General features: G+C 42.6%; 1 protein-coding gene across 1 annotated transcript in view; it reads left to right on the forward strand.

The window, feature by feature from the left end:
* Positions 1 to 5,524: 5,524 nt before the first annotated feature.
* The window catches only part of EIF2AK3 (eukaryotic translation initiation factor 2 alpha kinase 3), a 41,377-nt gene continuing 23,827 nt past the window's right edge, over positions 5,525 to 23,074 (forward strand). Inside the window, exons 1-2 of the mRNA XM_005517928.3 lie at positions 5,525 to 5,787; positions 12,360 to 12,489. Of these exons, the coding sequence (XP_005517985.3) occupies positions 5,525 to 5,787; positions 12,360 to 12,489 (393 nt within the window). The remainder of the gene's footprint in view (positions 5,788 to 12,359; positions 12,490 to 23,074) is intronic.

The following is a 23,074-nucleotide window of genomic DNA, read 5'->3' on the forward strand; positions in this document are numbered from 1 at the left end:
AGAAACTGTGGCTGTCCCAGTGTTTAAAGCCAGGTTGGAAGGAGCACTGGGCAACCTCATTTAGTGGAAGGTGTTCCTGCCCACAGCAGGGGATTGAAAAGAGATGATCTTTAAGGTCTCTTCCAACCCAGGCCACTCTGTGATTCTATGATTATTCTGTTCAGTATCCTAAGTATTTGACTGAAATGAAGAACAGTCACTAAGGTTTTATGCTGACTCAGGAAGCCCCATTCTGGGCTTCTCTCAAATCCCACTGTTGTGGGGAGTGTTAGTGCAGAAGTGTGAGTGATAAACCTGTTGTCCCTTCACAGCAACAGCTGATAGCTTTGGCTTGAAACACATCTTGCAGTGCCTGGTGAAACACAAACATTTCTGCTTCTAGATAATGACCTTTCTGTTAGCAATTTATCTCAATCTGTTGGTGAGTTACAGCTCCAGTGAAAGCAGAAAATCTTTCATTTATGCTGTGCTGAGTCTTGCCTGTGCAAAAAAAATTGGTATTGGACAACTTAGTAATGGATCTTCTGTGAATTTCAGCAACAACCAGTTCTGCTTGCAAACAGCTCAAAGTCCTTTTGTGCAAGCCTGGTTTTGTCCCATGTCAGAGCTTCTCCAGGAGCCCTCTGTGCTTCATTCTGAGGAGGTGTTTGAACCTGCTCTGAGCAGCCATTCTGCCTGTCAAACAGTGGCAAGTGTGAGGTGTCAACCCCAACAGAAACCACGCTGAGGAACGGAGCAGCTCAGCCCTTTCAGGCCGTCACGGTGGCTGCGTGACTCCGGGTGCAGAATTCTGCATCTGAGGCTGAAATTACATGGTAGGAAAATTACATGGTACTGAGATAGCAGCTTGCTGTTGACAAAAAGGGAAGAGCCTGCTCTTCACTCCCTTCAGCCACCATCCACACACAGCCTGGGTACAGAGTTTATGCTGGTGCTGGCATTCCCATGACCCTGTACTGATTCACTTTGCCACTCAGGAAAGAAAAGGCAATTTCTTCTTGCCAGGTGACTGAAGTTGAACTAGAGTTTGAACTGGTAGTTCAGCTGAGGTTGAACTACCCAAGTTTGAACTGGATCAGCCAAACTTAATATATCTCTCTGAAAGGGAGTTTTGTAACTGGCTTCAGCTGCCCTGATCTAAGACAGAAAAGAAAAAAAAAAAAAAAAAAAAAAAGAGCATTCCCACCTTATTGCTTGACAGGTTTTCCTGATACTTCCATATGTTGGCAGCGAGCTGTTCTTTCTGAAAGGTAAAGGAACCACAAAAATCAAGGTCAGTTTTCCCTGACCTTTCCTGAGTAAGGCAGCAAAGTCTGTCAGCTGATAAAGGGACGGCTCTGGGCCCATCTTCCATGGCAGGCTTAACCCAGCCTAAAGCAGTTGGAAAAGTGCATTCTAACCTGAGTGAAATCCTGGGGAAAGCACAGCCCCTCTGGGTGGCAAATTTGTTGATCCAATTAATTGTACTCCTCTCTCAGTGATTAAGCATGGAACAGCTAAAACCCAAGACCCATGAAAGTAAAACTTCACCAACACACTGGTGAGACCAAGTGCAAGACTGAGAATTTCCAAGACAAGCTCTCTTTCTGGTTGGTAGCAGCACTCCAAGCCTGTTACATCCCTGCAATTTACATTCCTGTGACCTAATTTTTCATCCTGCAAACTCCAGTTGGGTGACATTTCCTCTGAATAACACCTGCCTCCCTGCTTGTCTCTGGTTTGATCTGTCGGGTGAAGAATTACTTGGTTTTATTCTGCTTGTGAGAAGGCATCAGCAGGGGTGTGGGTATGCTAATTACAACATACGCAGCTTTTGGAAGGTCTGGATTCTCCTGGAAAAAGGAGGCACTAGGAACGGCCCAGGGCACAGGGCAGCCACGAGGTGGCACGCTGGGCTTTCACTGCCGCGCCTCGCTCTTCCACGAGCAAGTTATTCGGGAAAAGCAGGCAGATCTTCAGTGGAGTTATGTAAAACACCATTCGTGCTAACATCCATCCATCCTGCAAGAACAGGCTTTGATTTCCACATAAGTGGCTAGTCAGATTCAAAGTTATTGTCATATGACTGAAATAGATCTCTTATGTCAGTCAGTCAAAACAGAATGGAGGATGTGAGTCATGCTTTGCAAAAAGCAGGAAGTTTGGTTTTGTTGGCGCAAATTTTTAATACAGAAAGAAAATTATAGGGCTGTATTGCCATGTTTGTCATAAAGATTCGAGAATAACGTTGTCCATCCCTTGGAGAAATGTTTCCAAAACAAGAAAAACAAGAGCTTTCGCACTCTGATTATTATTCATTATTCCTCGGTGCCATGGAATCTAGGAGGAGTCTAGAAGAAAACGTGTACTCTGGTGAAAACTGCCAAATCCTCCCCAAAAGAAAAGGCTGCAATTGGAAGGCTGCTGATCTGGGCGGAGGGTGGGAGGGAACACGAGAAAATGAGGTCATGCCCATGGGTGTGAGAGGGACACCTGCACGAGGTGATTGATGTTTTGCCTTAAGTGGAATAAACCTTCATGACCCAGCAAGGTAGAAGTGCAAGTCTAGTCCTGATATATCCCGATATTCTGGAACTTTCTGGGGTCTGTGGTTATGTCTCTGAGTCCCTCAAATAACTGGTGGGACAAGGGATAAGTTACTGTAAAAAGCATGGCAAGGAATTAAGTTTTTCTTCATTGTCTAGAAATATAATGGAGTTTAAAATTTAACTAAATTTACCCTTCAATGTGACTGTTAAAAACATCACCACGCAGGAAAAATTAACTTAAATGGAGACAGGTGCAGGGGAGGGCAAGTTAGAGCAGAGAGCCAAATGTGTAAGGGAAGAATGAAAGCCTTTGGCTTGGTTTGCCTTGAGAAACAAGGAATTTGATTACCCTTTATAAACATATGAATGGGTAGACACTCAAGAGAGGAGTTATCTAAATAAAGAAAATAGTAGCACAAGACCATATGGGTACAGTAATAAAATGTCATTTAAGTTACTAAAAATGACATGCGCCATTTGGCATGTGCCACAAGGTAAATTCTTTTGGACTTTGTTATAATGAAGGAAGTAAAAAAACCCAAACAGAGATTCCTGGATTGCAATTCAGTGGTTGGCTGGGGAGCACTGTTTGTGACCTGAGTTTGTATACACTTTGTGCTCTAAAAGAGCTGTATTTCCAAATCATCAGAAAATAAGAGTGCAAGCAGGAAGAAAAATTTAGGTAGAAGTCTAAAAATGGCAATTATGAGCTCTTTTTAAAGAATTCATTGGGCAATCAAAGAGCCACAACTTCAAAATCAAGAGAGAAAAAAACATTTTGTTTTATTAATGGACTGGAGAGTGTGAGTAAAATTAAAAAAGAAATAGCCAAAATGGAGGAAGCAGGAAATAAAAAAGTGTTGGTATAAATGAGAAGCTGTGAGAAGCAGAGTAGTTATTGCAAGTGAAGCACATCAAAGGAAATCTATAGCTGGCAAGGCTAAGTCCCAGAAAACCCTAGAAATGAATGGTACAGGCCCATTACTAGATGGACATGATTAAAATGTCAATAACAATGCAGAAGTGTTCATTGAACATTTATGATCTATGTTTGAAAAGAAGCAGGAAGATACATGTGGGGGGGGTCACTTGACAGTGATGTGATTAATTTCAGTGCATTAGTGACCAGTGGAGCTATTGTCTTCCAGGGATAGCTGTGGCCCAGGAGGTTGGAAACAGCTGACTGCAGAGACCCCTTGTGTGTTGACATTCCTCTTTAGTGAACCTTGATAGACTAGAGCAATTTTAGGAGGCTAAAAAAGTGTCAGGTTTGTACCTGACTTCAGGAAAGGAGGGTGTATGATATGGAGTGAATGTAGATTTAATAACATCAGATCTATGGATAATGTTCTGGATAGATACCAAAAAAGGTTGTTATGTCACTCATTAAAGAATTAGTAATGCCAGTCAGAGATCCAATAGAAATCTCATTTCATGCTTCTGAAAGACAACAAATAATTCAATTTCCTCCTGTGTAATAAACTTTTAGAAGCATTTTTACTTAGAACTACACAATATTTTAATTAAACAGGGTAATAAAGCATCAGTGAAGAATACATTAAACACTGGTTAGAGAGATTATTTTTTTTAAGTGGTTATAAATCACTATTGAAAAAGGCTACTTTTAATAGGACCCTCCAGGATCATATGTGCTGTACTACATGCATATGTAATCAATATTTTCATTAGTCATTTGGAAATAAATACAAAATCAGCCCTAATCCAATTTGTAGATGACATCCTCATCAGTCAGGTAGTGCCATCAGGATGACAAGGGTTGTTCTTCAAAATATGGTAAACTGGGTCTGGAAAAACCTGGGGGGAAACTAACCCTGCATGGGGCAATTATATATCATAGATATCATTTATATTAAGTATACCATAAACAGAGACTCGCAGAATGACTTGGGTTGGAAGGGACCTTAAAGACCACATCGTTCCACCCCCTGCCACAGACAGGGGCACCTTTCACTAGACCAGGTTCCTCAGAGCACCATCCAACCTGGCCTGGAATACTTCCAAGGATGAGGCATTCACAATTTCCCAGGACAGATCTGTGAACACGTGGAAGGAACACGAGTTTAAGGTACCACAGGGGCTTTCTCGGGCTGCTGTGACACCTGGCCAAAGTGCTGAGGCAGCCTGTCATGGGCCTGTGTGTGCTGGGTGGGTGGGCACAGAAAGCCCACAGAAAGGTGGGGTCACCTGGGGTGAGGTCACTTGGGATCAGCACGGCCCCAATTTCCGTATCGGGGATAGGGTTACCTGTACCACCCAGAACAGCCGGGGGGGACACCACCGAATGACAGAATCAATTCGTCTGGACAAGACCTCTGAGCTGACCAAGTCCCACCTCGGTCCGAACATCCCCACGGCACTCAGTGCCATGTCCTCTCTTCCCTCGATGCCTCCGGCCGGTCACTCCCTCACGGCCCGGTTCCCGCCCGACGACTCCATTCCGCTCCGGGTTGGGGGGAGGCACTTTCTGCGCCCCACCTCCCCCCGCCCCGGGTGGTGCGCGCCGCTGGCCCCGCCCTGCCGGCTCAGAGGAACAGCCACGTCTCCAGCCCGGCCGAGGAAGGGGCGGGGCCGCGCCGCCCGCGCGCCGGCCGGCAGCCAATCGGCGAGCGGCCCGGTGAATCATGCGCTCGGCGATTGGTCGGTGCTACGGTAGAGGAGGGGGAGAGAGCGGCGTGGCTCCGATTGGCCCGACGGGCTCTGTTGACAAACACCCAGCTCCTCCCCGCCCCCCGCCGCCGGGAACGCCAATCAGAAGGAAGCGGCGGGCTGAGCGGCGTGGCAGCGGACCAATAGGGTGCGTGTCCGCCTCGCAGGGGCGGGTGCGCGCGGGGGGCCGGTACGTGGCGGGCGGGCGTGGGGTGGCGGGCAGGGCTGCGCGCGCGGCGGGCGCCCATTCTGTGGCGGCGACAGCGGCGACGGCGACAGCGGCGTTCATGTCCTAACGGGTGGCGGCGGCGGGCGAGCCGGGCCCCTCCATGCGGGGGCCGCGGGGCCGCAGCGCTCTGGCCGCCTTCGCGTTGCTGGTGCTGCTGGGGGTGGCGGCGGGCGGCCCGGACCCCCCGCCAAGCGATGCCGCGGCTGTGGAGGCCGCGTTCGGGCTGGGGGCGGCCGCCGCTCCGGCCGCTCTGCCCGCTGGTTCCGCGGATGTGACAGTGGAGGACGATGAGGGCGGTGTGGCCCCCGCTGCGCCCGGAGAGCAGGAGGCTGAGGGCAGCGGAGAGGCCCGGTCCGGCAGCAGGTGAGCGAGGGAAGGCGGTGACTGGGGTGGGGATCAGTGCCTGGGTGGGAGTGCGGGATCGGAGTCTGGGGTGAGGGTCGGTGACTGGGATGGCTGTCGGGGTTCCTGAGGGAGGTCAGTGACTGGGTGGGGGTCGGTGTGTGGCGGCTGACGGGGATTCAGTGCCTAGGGAGGCTGAGGGGTGTCAGGAAAGACCATCTCCGTCTGCTTAGTGGGGGTATCAGTGATTGGGATGGGGGTCAGTGTCTGGGATTGTGGTCTCAGCGTGGAGGTGCTGGGGAGGGGGCTCGGGTCCGATGTGAGGGTACTGGGCGGGGTTCAGTGCCTTAGGGGAGAAGGGTGCCCTGTCTGGGGGTGCTGCGGGGGACACGACTGTGTCCAGGCTGGGAATCAGCAGCTGGGGGTGTTAGGGAGGGGACATCGCGTGGGAAAAGGGCTGCAGCGTCCTGGAAGTCGAGTGTGGGGAAGGGACCGTGCAGGAGTGGGCTTGTACGGGAATAGCGCTGGGATGGGGCCGGGAGTGTTGGACTGGAAAGAGGAGAGGAGGGCGAGTTGCGCTGTAGGGTTATCGTAGGGAATGGTGCTTGGGAAAGCGGTGAAATAAGGGTGTCACAGGCCGGTGCGTGGGGCTGGACGGTGGGACACGCAGGGAAGTGTCCCAGGGCCGGAGGAGAGGTGCGGGAAGAAGGAGTGGAAGAGATGAGTCCCGTGATGGGGCTGGAGTAGCGCTACAGGGATGGACAGGCTGGACCGAGGGGGAGGCGGTGACAATGAGGAAAAGGAACTTCGGGACCTCACCAGCGCTGAGGTGCTTGTTCTTCACGTGGTTGTTAGCAGGGAGAAAGGGTGTCTTAGTTCTCAGACAAACAAGCTGCCGGATGTCACGCTATGTGACATCTGCCCCATCTGCTTACCGTGGTAATACCACGTCTCAATCCCTTCCTTGCCTTGGTCCCAGGTGGCAGTTCTGTGCCTGCGGGAAGGAGACCCTAAAGCATCTGTAGTCTAAACTCTTCCCAATACCCGCAGCTCACAGTTGCTCAGAGCACGCTGTCCCTTTCTGTCATTGTTTTGTTTTAAAGAAAATGCAGTTTCCCCGCTTACTTAATTGTGTGTTCAGCACAGACACTAGGGTGTGCCTGAGGGGAAGCCAAACATGCAAGGCAAATTGATGAACAAGTTTCAGAATATAACAAGGGGAAATAAAATACTTAATAACTGCGTGTGGTAAGAAGCTCCGGCAAAAGGAAGACTTAGATAAATGACTCAAGTGCAGAAATGTTACTGAGCTGATTCCAGTCTCTTTCTGAATTGGCTGAGAACGATGAGGTGATAAGCCACAGCCAGAGTTTAAAGGAAGAACGGCATGACTAAGTGTCTGCTGTATTTGAAAACATGAAAGTGATTACCCTAAAGCTTGTTCTTAGTATGCCCAAGCATTTACTTAAAACAAGAAACTGGCTGGTAACTTGGCACCGTATTTTCTTGGAGGACAATCTCACCAGTTAGCAACAGGATCGTTCTTTTGTGTATCGGGTGATCAAAATACCATCAGGTTTATTGCAATTCTACTGTATTCCATTTTTGATAGGACCCTCATTTATTTAGCCTGGAAAATTTTTAAAAATACATTTTCTGTTTGCCTTCTAGAGCTATGTAGAATACACTAAAGATGTTCAATGTAGTAAATTAAGCCTGAGATTATATGTAGCTGCTCTGTAATTGATTAGTATGTTGGAACAGATTTGCTGTCATCAAATAAAAATAGAATGGCTGCCTGGCCATAGTGTTTGCCTGCATTTCTTTATTTTTTAATCTGTGTTTCTGAGATCTCCACTCATCTCATCTAATTGTTCTTCAGCAATACCCAGACAATACAGAGGTTAATATAATCTGGAAAAAAAAGAACAAAACCAAAACCCCAACTGTCTTTGCTCTAGGCCAATGAAAATAATCATCTTAGTTTGAAGATTTTTTTGTTTGTTTTTCTAGAAGAAAATAGGAGGGTTAGTGATTTACTGTGCTCTTTACATACAAACATGCAGGGTTTGCTGTTGGAATAGCTGCTTAGTGTTCAAGTTTAACAAACAGCCATATTTGCAATGTCCCAGTGGATTGTTGAGGGTTTTATGATTCTTTTAAACTGAAAAGATGACAATAAGTTCTGCTTTATTTTTCTAACAAAAACAACTTACTTGAATAAATGCAAAGTTTGGTGCAGTGAAAGGGTGTAGGTGAACTAAAGAAATGTTCCTCCTCTGTCCTGTTTACAACTTCCTTTGCTGTCTTAGCCCTTTTGTTTGTTGGTAAATTATACCTTCACTTCTGTAAGGTAGAACAGTGCTGTGCTCAGGCCTCTTGATCTCAGAAAGTGTGTTGTGTTCAATATGGGATACTAACAAAGGTTTTAAGGCCCAGTACCGGCCTTTTGTCAATGTATGTGGAAGTTTGCAGCAGGTATTTTGCATAATTTCAAGGGGGAACATTATCACTGCCCTTGAATGAGAAGTTCCTGTCTGTGAGCGAAAGAGGATAGGAACAGGTAAGAAAACATTTTCACTCAGCCTTAGAGGCTGTTTGTAGATGGTTGGGGTCATGAAAGTGTGTCCAGATGTGCTTTCACAGTGCCTAAGTGCAAATAAAATCCATCTATACAACATTAGCTTGTTCTCTGCCAGCTGCTCCAATTACTGATATCTCTCTATGCTCCATGAACTGGCCTTCTTTAGTCCTGCTGTTGGCCATCTGTAAGGGCCCAGAAGGGATTTTTATCTCCTCCATCCCTTGGTTCACAATATATTCTGGACCAGCAGCTCAAGGCAAGGAGAAGTGCAGGTCTTCATTTTTCAGGTGATGGATCCTGGGATTTTACTGGCTGCCTTATTTTGAGTAATTTCTTTTTGTATCTTTTTTCCCCTGGTCCAGGCTTGTGGAGATTATTGAATTATGATTTTGTCATATTGGTCATTGGGATTTTTTTCTTCTTTTGTATCCCTGGGATGTGATTCACTCCCTAGTATAGTTGTGATTTACTGTCAACAAGTATTGACACAGCCTTGATGCTGTTTGTTGCTATCCTCCTCGCTTCTTTGGTGTTGTAGTTGTGACTTTTGACCTTAAGCTGGGTAATACTTTGTGTTTTCCCTTCTCAGAAGGGAATCTGGTTTGGTAGTGTTCTCAGAAAACCTGTGTATTCCTGGAAGCTGGCTTCTATGGTCCTTCAGCCTTACTCCAGTCAGAAAGTGATGTTGATAAAGCCAGCAATAAGGTGTTTTTCAGAGAGTAAAAGAGTTTATCAGGCCTAACCAAAATAGAAACTGAGTCAGGAATTCATGTTACTTTCAGTTGGTCAATCAGTTGGCCCAAAGATGCATCAAAAATACTGTTTTTTCAGTTTAATGTAATGGAATTACAGGAATTGCAGCCTTGACATCTTGAGCCAGCAAAGGCTGGCAAACAGGTGGCTGAAAGGTCTGTCTTTATTCTGGAACTGTTGGCTGTATTCTGCTCATGTTTCTAAGAATTGGCTTAATACACTGCAGTAAACCCACAGTAGCACTGTGGGGTGACAAAAAGCAAGTTGCCTGCCTGTTTGTTTTTAAGCTCTGAAATATTTTCTTGAAGTAATTGCCTAAATTGTTTTTTATCATAATGTGTTAATTTAGTGCTCGGTTAGACTACCTGAGCAACAGAAAGATCTCTTGTCACCACTTCACGCTCCCAGTACACAAAGCTGCAAGCACTGGAGTCTCACAGAGAAAGGGAAGGGAAAATCTGACAATGAGAAAATGTAACACTAGAGAGAGTCTTGGGCACAAATTTCAGATCTTACACCAATTAGAGTTCCAGTGACAGGGTTTTAACTTATTGGAGTCCATGAGAGAAGAGGAGAACAGGTATTAAGATTTTAACTCATAGACAGATTAAGGAATGAAGGATTTTATCAGAAGAGTAAGGAGTTTTAGCTCTTTTTTTCATGGTGTGTGGTATTTCTGAAGAGCAAGATGAAGTTGAAACCAGAAATGTGTATATTTAGTTGAAAACGAATCATTTATTTAAAAAACAGAGAGAAATGGATGTTTTTCCTACACCTGGTTCCAGTTCTAATGGTAGCCACACCTAAGATGTAGATACAGCTGGGCTGACTCTGTCCCTCTGTCTCATGGAAGTGTTTGCTCAGTAGGTGAAACAAAGTCCATTCTACAGCTGGGGACAAACCTAGGGGACAAACCCTGAGTGCCACTGAGCCCAAGAAAAGCAAGGATTTTTACAGTGTGCAGAAGTGATTGGTTAAACCAGTTCCTCCAAGTGTGTGCTGCTGGCACAAAGATTCCCCACCCTCCCCTCCTCTTTCCAAATCAGCTAAACTTAAAACTGAGGTGTGGTTACAGCATGATCTGGGTGGCTGGAGGTCAGGGAGTAGGTACATGTTCCAAAACCACCGTCCTGAGTGGTGGTGGAGAGGCTTGTATAGTGAGGTAACTCCTAGGGAAGGTTGAGGTTTGCATCTGGTAAGGAAAGATAATACAGAAATGTAAGATAAAAAGGCATGAAAGATTTGTTACTTGAGGGAGAAGTCAAACAGGAAGAATTGGATAAAGGAAAACAATAGGAATACACGGGAAGGAAACATTTCACAGCACAATTTTAGGATTTGTCTTCTCTGCAGTATGGCTGCCAAAATTCCCTTCATTCTAGCTGCATTTCTACCTCTTTTAATAACCTAGTTGTCAGGAGGATCAACATAAAATTTAAGTAGACCCACTTGGAATAATATTTTTTTATGCAATGCTAGAGGGTTTCAGATAAATTGCTTTACCATAAAGCAAACAGATTGTGTTAAATATGTGTCCAAGGCCTTCAGTGTGTGAGCACTTGTTTACAGTACTTGAAAATAGTCAATCTCCTGCAATCTGGTTTATTATTAACCCAGTCTTTGTTGCTGTACAGTTGGAAACACTGTTTGTAATCAGCTTATAAAAAGTTACGTCTTCTACTCTGCAAATATTTGTACAATTGGTATTTTTCTAACAGTTTCTTAAACTGGGCTTTTGGAGGAATGTGATTTTGGAGGAATGTTTGGCCACCTTCAGAAGAAGGAGTTTCTGAATGCTATGACATTTTTGGAACACTTTAAAGATACCTTTATTTTTCTGTTTATTAGTCATGTAGTGCTATAAACTTTATAAAATCCTATAAATTGTGTGGGTTAATTTAACACGTAAAATGGCCATGTTTTACGTGACCTTTGTTAGAGGTGATGTAATGAGCCACTAGCCCTCAACATGTTTTTAGATCATGGTATCAGTTTTTCCCTCCTTAAAGCAAACTAATAACCCCCATCATTTCCTCCCTAAATTCCATGTTACTACACCATTAACTTTGGACAAATAAATATATTTGGCTAGAGTTCTATGCAATAATTTACTGTCCCTTATTGTTTAAAGAAAAGATTAATAGACATTTCTGTGTGCGCACTACCAGCCCCCTGCCCTTTCACCCTCATCTGAAACTGGTTAATCTCCCCATCAGTTTATTTGCACAGTTCCTTATTCTCATTGAAACCAGTGACTATAAAGGTCCTTCTGGGTCACTAGATCCAGCCCCCCTCAGTGCAAGCAGCCTGTAAAGTGATCAAGTTCTACTCCCTCTGCCTTTGAAGATTGGTGAGCTGCTGCAAGCCAAACTGACAACACAATCCCAGCTTTTTCAGGTCAGAGAGAAACAATCTTCAAGGAAAAAAAAAGGCCCTTTAGAAATGCCTTGTCAGTGCTTTGTCTCTGATGTGTTGTTTAGTTTGTTTGTTTATTTTAATGCTGGAGCTCTAGCACAACGAGAAACGCTTATTCTAATTGTACAGCGCTGTAAGAAATAAAATTTACTGAAATTGAGGAGCTTCAGGCACTGTAGAAATGGGCAGCCAGCCTGCCATGGCACTGTATCCCCAGAGATCAGGGTACTTAAAGCCTAAGCTGCAAAACCCAGTTCCATTGCTTTGTGGTCTGCAGGAGTTGGAGGTTGTTTGTAGTGCCCTGTGTGTGCCTTTAGAGGACTTGTTTTATTCAGACTTATGAAATATCCCAGAAGTTTGATGTTTCATCCAAAATCATTGAAAACTTAGTTGCAACTTAATATTTCTTACATCCTGATTGGCTGGGTTAATAGTTTTGGGTTTAGGTTGTTTTGAAAGAATGTATTAAAGATCAGTTTGGAAGGGTCTAGAAGAAGTCGGATCCATACTGTTTGTATAACTATCTCCAAAAAGATGATCTCATTCAGTATTGTAGTGGTAACATCTGCAAGAGCAAAAAGTCAATTGCCTTCCCCTGAATCTGAACTCTGAAAATGTCTTACAGCATAGAAATTTGTTTATGACATCCAGCCAGAGACTTCAGCTCTATTGTTGGTCTGGGTAGAGCTACCCAGTTGAATTGCTTTTCTGCAGAATATAGAGTTGGGTAAGAGTTGGTATAAAGTAAGGGTTGGAGTTGGATTTTACTGAGCATAAAAGGCAGCTAATAGGTGAAGTCCATCCTGCTGTAGTTCTGACTGTGCATGTTTCCAACTTGCAGATCTCTAGTAATTATCAGCACTTTGGATGGACGAATTGCTGCACTGGATCCAGAAAACAGTGGGAGAAAACAGTGGGATCTGGATGTGGGATCAGGTTCTCTTTTGTCATCCAGCCTCAGTAAACCAGAGGTAAGCCTTAATTTATTTCCCGACTAAATCTTTAAAAATTGAGTTGTCTGTAATAAAAGGAATGCAGCTTCCTCCTTGTTTGGTAGATGTTAAATAATGAAGCAAACAGCTATGAAACTTTGTCAGTACTATTCTCAAACTTTTTTGTTGTTAGTTTTCTGTTTTCTGGTTGTGGTTTTTTGGGGTTTTTTTGAGTGCTTACATCATGTTGCCATTTCAAACTGGAGTGTGTCAGCATTTCAGCCTTGGAATTGATGTATTTGATAACTATCAAACTAGATGATGTAACTGAGTTGGGGAATTGTATGTAATTGCTGATTGAAAACAAGTTACTTGTAATTTCAAGCAAATGAAAGGATCATCTGCTTTGTATTACTAGACTATGTCTTGGCAAGTACTGGCTTTTTTTTTTTCCCCTCAAGAAAAGCAAAAGTCCTTGTGACTTAATAAATGAACAAAGGGTTGTTTGGGGTGTTTTATACTAGATAAGCAGGCTGCCTGTGAAATAGAATGTGTTAGCAATTAAACAGAGTGCTGAAGGTCACCCTGAAGTACTGAGTGGTAAAGGGTTGCATCACTTCTTGCTGATGAACTCTAAGAAGAAAATCTAGAGTTCAGTTTCTTGTTTGTTGCTATTGGCCACCATTAATTTCAATAAACTAGGCTAAAAATTAGAAGGAAGGTTTTTTTCCTTTTTTTCTTTTTTCTTTTCCTGCACTGGGGAGATCTCTGATTCATTCTCTCCTAGAATTAGGAGGAATAAAAACACTGACAAAGAGGTGATTTGTGATGATAACACAACACAGAAGTACACAGTCCTTCCCTGTCAGGGATGGTTGGATTTGGTGACCAATCCTGTATCATGCTTTTGCACAATGAACATTAGAGAATGAAAGTTGAGTTCAGGATTATTCAGACTGCATGACTTTCTTGCTTGTGGTTCTTTGTTGCTGTCTGTTGACACGACCTCTGTTTTGGTGCAAAGAAGTCAAAGGAAAGATGCGGTCTGTTGCTGTGGTAGTGTGAGAGCTGCTAATGTGTATCTCAGGTTGCAGAAGTAATGTGAATGTTGACTCATGTTCCTCTGTTTCTGAGAGAGAATTTTATTTATGCATGCGTCTTTGTGAGATTTGTTCAGGTGTACTGTTGTAGTTTAGAAAAAACACTGTAGGAAAGAAGAACTTTCCCTCTAAAATATCTAAGAGCAGAATTGAAAAGAATACAGAAGAGAGAACTGTAAAGAGCTGTGAGGTTTCAGTTGGTAGTGTGATCCTTCACAAATATTCTCAGTAATAGATACATAAAATACTGGTCTGTTACCTGTTGCTGCAAATAGTTTCTGATGACCACATGAAAATGGAACCAGAGGTTATGAAAAGTACACATTTGAAATCTGTGCAAATGTAAACTTTATTTTTCAGTACAAGTCACAAGCCCAGGTTTTTAGAGATTTTGGGAGTGCAAGTATTTTCAACATTAGAAGTGTTTTTGCAAATATAGATTTTGTCACTCAACTGTCTGTCCAGAGTTTTGGTATTTTTCCAATGTGGTATGACTGTAGAAATGAAAAGTTGGGGTTTAGACAGCAAAAACTGTAGTTTGTCCATGTGATATTTAATTCTCTTCTGTGATTACAAGTCATTAGGTTGTGGCAGTCATAAAAATACATTTTTAAAGAGTGTTTGTTATGGATAGAGGAAGTTGGACTTTCAGATGAGCTTTCAAATTGTTTCATTTCTACAGCTGTGGCCAAAGACACTGAGGGATTTTGTCAGTTAAGATGCAGAGCCTATGAGATAACTAATTTTGGAAGGAAAAGGTCATTTTGGTCATTTAGAAGATGTTAAGCGTTATGAATATGGGCCTTTTTAGACTTCTACTGTCATGTAAACAAATGCTGTTAAGACAGAATTTAACAAGAAACATGATGAAAAGTGATGAACACTCTGAATAAACTGCTTTTAAATATTTAATGTTTAATCTGCTGTCAGTAATCAGCTGAAAATCTTCATGCAGTGAATCTAGATACTTAAGTGAGTAATTCACTTCATTAAAATTGCTGGGAAAATTCTGGTTTGGGTCAAAATACTGATGTGGGCATGTGACCTGTTGAGTTTTATTCTCTCAGACTGAGTCTTGAGGCTTTTCCTTCTTCTTCCAGCATTTTTGAAGTAACAAAGGTTTCTGTGTTAGCAGCCACATCTTTATCATAAAGCAGTAACATTATGTAAGCTGTTAAATTACATCTTCTTTCAAGGAACAGCAGATGAGAAACTCTGTGTTAAACTTGCAGTGAAAAAGATTTGTGTTCTTTCAGAGCAAGGAAAGTGTGCTGCTGGCTCTTAATTGTTTTGATGAGGGTTTTTTTAACTATCTCAAGTGTGAGTATAATGAAGTGTAGTTCCAAGTCCTGGTGCAAAAGCATGAATTTAATTTCCAAGTGCCTTTTAAGAATAGACATTAGATCTTCAAACTTTCAGTGTTTAACAGAACTGTAGTTAACTTCCTTTGCCTAACTGTAAAATGTCAACCTGGCTGTCTGGAGCTCGTGTGTTAATTAGGAAAGTGAGGCAGTGAAATTTCAAATGTTCCAGCAGCTCTGTCAAACGCTTCAGATCTTGAAACTACTGCTTAAGACACTGACAAGTGAGATGTTCATCATTTGTCATGTGAACAGATCAATTAGAAGGGAAAGGCTGCTGAAGTATTAATTGTGTGTCTGGGTAACTAAAACGCTGAAATTCTTTCCTAGGCTCTAAGCTCCAACATAAACAAATCATAGTCGGGGTGCCAATGCTGAAAAGTTGACTCTGCAGTTCAGGCTTGTGCATCAGAATTAAAAAACTCTGTTTCTCTATCCATTGTTTTAAAATGGAAAACCTTTCTCTGTAAAAGCCTGGTTACAACTCCAAGTTTTTGTTACCTGCACGTAAAGATTGCCTAAAGAAGTTCACAGGAAAGTCATTGAATTACAACTTTTCTAAATGGGAGCTTAATTTTAATAAAAGCACTTTGCTCTTTAAAATTTAGGTTTGTAATTAATACACTGTCCATACTTAGAAAATAATACTTTTGGGAGAAGCAGCGTGTTTAAATAATGATGCTTAATTATAGTGAAAGTGGAGAACTGCTTCAGAAGCAGTGAGAAAGGTTCATAGCACATCATTTGCTGATGAGGATGATTCATTCTTTTACCTGCAAGCTTTACACTAAATCACTTAGTAGGCACCAGTCGGAGTTGTTTCAGTGCTCTGGGCAGAGGCTATACTAGGATGGACTTGATAAAAGTACCTGGTAGGCTTGGAGTGTTAAAGACTAATCCTTAAGTAAGCATCTTATTTCCTTATTTGAGACATTGAGGATCACGGGATAAAATCAGTTTCAGTTCACATGGCTGACATTTATAGCAGTCAGAGTAAACATACCACTGTATCCTGGAAAAATTGAATAATTTGATTATGCCATGTCACCAAATCTGTCAACATCCTTATTCTAATAAAGATTCTCATGACCTTTATATTGCATTGTGTGTGTGTATGTATATATATATATATAAAAACATAAATATATCTTTCTATTGTAATAACTACATAAAATCAACTTTTCTACAAACTTAGACATCTGTATCATCTTTTTTGGGGATAGAAGTGGCATATTTTTATGGAATAGCCTATTATATTTTTTTATCCAGAGAAATATGGAGAGGTGGAGAAGTTTTATGAAAACTCAGTGCATTGTCGGGGAAGCAAACCCAGAGAGACTTTGAGCAGATTGTTCAATTTTTGCTTAGAGCAGTGAGTTGCAAAAGAATTTTGAAATCTCAAAAAACTCCACTACTGATTGGATGTAATGTACATTATGAGTGTATCTTCTTTCTTTTTCCTTCCCTTTATTTGCATCATAAATCCTGCCAAATTTTCAATGCTTTGGTTTCCCAGAAGAAATACAGAATTCTGCTGTGAAGTGTCCAGACACCTGGGACTCACTTTGAGGTACTGACTTGGCTGCAGTTTGGGTAAGGCAATCACTGTGCTCAGACGAGCCAGAGAAGAGCCCAAATCTGTCTTGGGTTGCTTTGGGAACACAGGAAGAAATTCAGCAATTCTCATCCTTTGACCTTTTACACTCTGGAATAGAAGAAAATGCAAAATCCACATTGAAATGGGTCAGGGTAAGGCAAGAGGTCAAAATGCCCTTTGAGGGGCTTGAGTTGTGAATTCTATTATGTGCCCACCCAGAGGTTCAGGGAGGGTGAATAATTTAGCAGCGTCTTTGAAAAAATTAGGAAAGTCTCACCCACCAGTTAGACACTGCTGCAGCATTATTTTATTAGTTTGAATAAAACTTATGTTTGTTTGGTTTATGGGTTTCTATTATGGTTGTTTTTTGGTTGAGTCACTATCTGTAAATATCATCCAAGGAAAAGCTGATAGTGTTTGTCTTGGATATGGGTGGGGAACACTTAAGACTGTCAGACACTTGAGTATTTTCACTGAAAAGGTTATTATAGCAGCTGTTAAAGGCAGTGATGAATATTAGGAATTTATATTAATCCTGCTTAAAATTTTTCTGATTCTACTAACATTCACTGGCCAAACAAAAAGGAGATTCTTTTCAAACTACACAGGCATTCTGAGAAAATGTCTTTGTTCTGAATTCTGTTTAAAAATGAATGCCTCTGTCTAGTTCACTGTTAATAATTTTAATGCTTAATCTTGGGTGCATCTTAAACATCTGGAATGGGACACACCAGCAACAGATATAAACTTTCCTGCTTAGTACTAGGAAGAGTCTCCATGCACCATCCAGGCAGACTTTCATAGAGAATAACAAGTTGGTTCTCTGAGGTGTTTGAGTGTGTACAAAAGGTTTTTAAAGAATAGTTTTACTCAACAAAGAATAAAATTTTTAAAATATCAATTCGTGCTGTGAAATTACTTTCTGACCGTAATATGTTCTGAGCAGATGTAAGGCACTGAATTGCCACTCTTTTCAAGCAGGCAGAGTGTAAATCAGTGGTCTGATTATTGAGGTGACTAAACTGGGGAAAGTATGTTTCCTTGTAGGTAAACGTGTATTTTTGGTTGTCTGAAGGAGTATTCAAGTGTCCTGTAGTGACCTTTATTTTGGTGTACTACTGAGATGTATAAAACCACCAGATGCTTAGATAGTTGGAGGTGTCATTCCTGTAGAGCAAGACTGGCGCATCAGCTGGTTCTCAGTCGTACAGGTTTTCTATAATAGACATGAAATTAAACTGTGCTAAATGAAATACAAGATGTGGGGATTGATAACAGTTGTTCTGTTGTTGGAGGTTGGAGATGACCAGTATAAAACTGAGAAAACTGTGTACTAAGATATCCCGTGACAGGTTATCTGCTGCCATCTCCATTCCACTGTAGGGGAAGGAAATGTGATTCTTTGTTGCCTGCGGGTAGAGAGGGAGACAGATTACTGTCTTAAATGGTCCTGGAAAAGCTCATAATGAATAAAAAGTGAGTGCCCAGAATTGTACTTCAAAGGAAGATAAATTCTAATTGCAATTGAGGCAGAGAAGGCTTATTAGGGCTATCCAGGGGAGTGGAGCCTGTGTTTTGCAGGAGGAGAATGGATGTGACTGCTCTTTAACTACATGGATGTATTAGCATTCCTGATGGCACAAGTGGTTCTTTTCAGTTCTGCTGCTGCAAAAACACACACATGTGTGCATGAAGAGGTGACAGGCTTGGGAGACTTCACTAGAGAGACCGGTGGATTTCTGAATACAGATTTTTGTTGCTTTCTTGTGAAACTAAAACATAATTTACAGTTCTTCTGAAAATAAACTTCTAATGTTGTTTAGCAGACAAAAAGTCATCAGTAAAATACTAATTGTTTTAGAATACCTTGATAGCTGGAAGCTGAGCTTTTATAGGAAACACAACCAACTTTTTTAGTGGGAAATGCTAAACTTGAGGAAAAGGGGAATTGCCTGCCTGAGCTGAGTTGGTGGTTAGTGTGATGCAGCACCACCGTACCATCATCACAAATAGGCCTGTTGCTTAGGCAGGTGGTGTTATGTATTTATCTAAACTGCACATCTTCAGTCCTCTTAGTTTGGTGTCCTATTCAGTTAAAAAACCCAAAAGATTTCCTGTAGCTGCAGCTCAGTGGCTGCCTTGCTGACACTTGTAGCTAGCACCGACAAAGCCCAGAGGAAGTGCTGACACGTGTCCTTTCATTGTGCTTTAAGGACGTTTTGGAGGATGACAGCTTCCATTAGGGGACACATGAGCAGCTACAGAACAGGGTGTTGTGACTTGTGTGATACCAAAGCTCTCAAGACCAGTCCTCAGGTGATGCTGTGCCTTGAGCAAAGCCAAGAAATTTTCTCAGAGTCGCTCTGTACGACCAACTTTCATATCATGCTCACAGCCATAGTCAAAATCTCCAAATATTGGAAAGGATTTTTACCATCCCCATTGTCTCTGTTTTTTTATTCTCTTTGTAGTAAAATAACAGAATGGTTTAGGTTGGGCTAGACCTCTAAGATTACAGAATTACAGGGTCCAAGTGTTAGCCCTGCGCTGCTAAGGTTGCCACTAAACATCCTTAAGTGGCACATCCACAAGGCTTTTACATCTGCCTGGGGATGGTGACTCTGCCACTGCCCTGGGCAGCCTGTTCCATCTTTTCAGTGAAGAAGGTTTTCCTTACAGGTAATCTAAACCTTCCCTGATGGAACATGAGCCCATTCCTTCTTGTCCTATTGCTTGTTTCTTGGGAAAAGAGATTGACTCTTCTCACCTGGCTAAAACTTCCATTCAGGTGCTTGTACAGAGCAATAAAGTCTTCCCTGAGCCTCCTTTTTTTCCCAGGCTAACTAACTGCAGCTCCCTCAGTCATTTCTTGCAAGTCTTGTGGTATGGACCCTTCACCTCAGGGTCAAGGTAAGGGATAGGAAGAGAGCTTGTAATTTAATTGCAGATGGCCCACTGCATGTTTTGTATTGGCTGTTTAGCAGTTCTGGTGTTTACAGATACTAAAATGGATCAAATCTAGTACCTAGACAAATACCAGTTTCGGGTAATGGATAACTTAGATAGTTGGAATTCAGCTGCTCAATACACAAAAAAAGTAATTTATTCTGCCCTAGAACCTTTTTTAACTTTCAGGCTATATCTTTATCTATATAAAGAAGGGCCTGTTTCAAGGTTTAAGCATTTTAGACAGTTTAGCAAATCATTCCTCTAGCAGCACAGCTACTGACATCTCATTTCCGAATTTCTTCTGGACTTTGTGCTCCATAAGGAGGTAACTATTAATCTTTGTCAGACTAACGGCATGTTTCGCGCACTCTCTCTTTGCATGCTTGAAAGAGGAGACTCTGATTTGCAGTGTTCTGTTCTCCTGTATCAGGCTCTTTTCCTATAGGAGTTGCTCTGTGACTTAGTTTTTCACATGGACTCTGTGTCCTTATCTGTAAAACCATCCTGTCCATGCAGGGCCAGGGGAAAAAACACACAGGGTCCAGCAGAGATCACTTTGAATCCTCGTCTCCTGAAGTGCCACAAGCTTCTGCTATTGCCCCTTCACGGATGCCAGGTGCCCACCAAAGCCTCTCTGTCACATCCCTCCTCAGTTGGACAGGGGAAAGAAAAATCTATTGAAAAGGATCATGAGTCAAGATAAGGCAGGGAAGAGATCGTTCACCAGGCACCATCACAGGCAAAGCAAACTCGACTCAGGAAAACCAGTTGTATTACCAATAAAACCAGAGTAGGAAAAGGAGAAATAAAACCAAATCTGAAGAACAGCTTCCCCCACCCCTCCCTTCTTCCCTTAAGGCTTAACTTCACCTTGATTTTCTCTCCCTCCACCCCAGAGTGGTGTAGGGAGATAGGGCATGGAGTCTGCAGTAAGTTCATCACACCTTGTCTACCACTTCTTGCCCCTCAAAGGATGACCCCTCATGTTTTTATCCTGTTCCAGTGCGAGGTTCTTTCCACCTCTGCAGCCCCCCACTACCAAAGTCTTGCCATGCCAACCAAATACAAGTATCAATTTTGCCATGGTGGCTGATGAAGTTCAGTGTAGGGCCTGTTTCTGGATAGGCGAGGCTCTGGATAATTTTTTTTTCCACTAATCCACTCCCTTATGTGCTGTTAGTTTCAAGGAGCTCGGTGATGGGCTCGGTAACAACAGCACCGGTTTCTCTCAGAAAGCACTGCTCTTAAGTTTCAGAAGACTTGCAGTCTTATTAATAAAACTTGCCATGTAAAAGAGGGGGATGGAATAATGTCAAAATAAAGTCTTTCTTAAAGCACCGTGCAGTTGGGTTTTTTATTATTATTAAGGAGAACAGTTTTTAAAAGTCTGTTACCATGGCAGCAGAGCAGGCTGGCATCTCTGTATCTCAAAAACCCAAGTCTTGTTTGACTATGATTAAAGTAACGGTGGTATTTCAGTTTGCTCGTCTTCAGAGGAAGGGTCTATGTGATTGCAGAGCAAACAGTATTGAGTTCCTGATCTCTTTTGAAGCTGGGATGGTCTAGTTAGCACACTGCAGTTCCTCAGATTTCCTGTATGGCCCTTCAGGGGAGGGCAGAGCAGGAATAGTTCTTTTAAGGGCAAACTCAAGCTGAACAAGGTACTGTCCCCCTGATGCTGGAAAAGAGAGTGTAAGTCTCAAGCTGCTGTGCTGCTGTCATCTGTTGCTTTTTACAGTTTGTGTAAAAGACAGTTTTCTTGGGACCCTGGTGCTTATACCTGATCAGATTTTAAAATCTGATGTGTAGAATCATAACAGAGATTCCAGCTCTAGTCTTTTATTAAAGTTGTCAGGAGGATGTTGCAGGTGTTGCTTTGAAGAGAGAGAAGAAAGGAGTTTTGAAATGAGTTCTCTAGTACTCATCCAGGCACAGGGTTACAGCATCACTTCACACACTCATCATACAGAAAACACAGGCCCACGAAAGTTGAATTTATTACTCTTTTCCATGGATTCATGAAAAATGAAATAGTAACTACCAGCTTGTGAAGTATGGGGGATGATGGGAGGAGAAGAAAGACTGTAGTAGATACAAACTTGTGTCATAAGGTACTTAATGTAGGCAGGAGTCAGGGACCAGATTTGGTTGCTTGATAGATGCTGTGAACTGCTGCTGGGTGAGCCATACAGCCTGATGGTACCAATCAGCCTGAGCTCTGCTCACTGTTGCTGTGCAGACCTGGTGTGCTCTTTCAGGCTGTCACACCCCAGCTGAGATAAAACCTATTTCCATGGCTGCTCTGATGTGCCGCCCTGGCACTTGCTGGCTCTCACCTCTGCAGAGGAGGAAGGCCACCTAATCCCACCTCTGTAAACAGCTCAATAAAATACTGATTAGGTCATATCCAGGTGCAGCCTTTCTCACGGTCCTGGTCTCAAAGATGCTTTGGGCATGTTCAGTGCTTAACAGGCACAGGAGGTGGTCAGGACAGGTATGCACTTCATAAACAAGTGTAGTGCTGAGATCAGAGGTAATGGTACTCACAAAAAGGAAAAATTTTCTAGACAAACAACAACCTGTCTTGGTATTTCCTGCCTCAGCTTCCTCATTGCCCTTGAACAGTCTCATGTTTTTTACTGATGTAAATCATGGACTTCCCTTTGCAGTCAATTTTCTTTTTCCTGGCTGGTTGAACAGCCCTGTATGATTTTGCTCTTTTACCAGTGCTTTAGGCAGTGGAATAGCTCAACAGCCTCTCTTTTTCAAAAGATTGTGCTTGTGTCTGGGTCTTTGTTCTCTTAAGGAAGTGGGGACATTGTGGGTCTTGCAGAAGTTCAAAGGCTCTGGGGTCCCCCTTCATCCCAGTGTGCTGCTGTTTGATTAGGGTTTGCCTGTTAGTAACGGTACACTGTCATCCTTGTAGTGCCCTGTGCTTCAGGATTTCTGCGGGTACCTGGAGGCAAAACAGATGAATCAGCGTCCTGAAATCTAAGGTGAAGAGGAGAAATTACCTCTTCTATTGGAAGAAAGTCATAAACCCATGGCTCTGTGCAGATAACCTTCCTGCATGCATAACAAAAAAGAGCAGACAATAAGTCAGTTCCAGACCAACCCAAACTGGGGATATCTCAAAAATTGTGTGTGTATGTATATCTATCTATATATATCTGTATTACCTGAAAAATCTGTAAACATTTATAGTAGGGATACCTGTGTTACTGTCTGTCTATGGGTTTGTGGTTTTAATTTGTTTGTTTTTTTAATGTGGAGCATACCAGCTTGCTTTCCCTTGCCCAGATTTCTTTGTGCAGACTCTTGTTTCTACCCTTCAGAATAAAGCTACCATATGTGACTTTTAATATGTTGCCTAGATTAATTTTGAAGAGGCTTAAAAGACATAGTTCTCAGTGAGAAGTAGTTTTCTTAAGAGCGTGCTTGATGTTGGGTTTGATCCTGTTTGTTACAGTTATCCTATTGTAGGGATAATCGTAGAGGGGGAAAAAACTGGTACCCTTATCATTTAAGATCATGTAGGTTGGTCTCAGTTAATTAGTAACCGGAATGAAGCTCTTGCAGCTTATAGTAACAGTAAGACTTGAAAACTATGAGCAGAA

This window comes from Pseudopodoces humilis, chromosome 6, assembly GCF_049639895.1.
Source record: "Pseudopodoces humilis isolate 2021_Gansu_Grassland_sample_001 chromosome 6, ASM4963989v1, whole genome shotgun sequence".
Classification (NCBI taxonomy): domain Eukaryota; kingdom Metazoa; phylum Chordata; class Aves; order Passeriformes; family Paridae; genus Pseudopodoces; species Pseudopodoces humilis.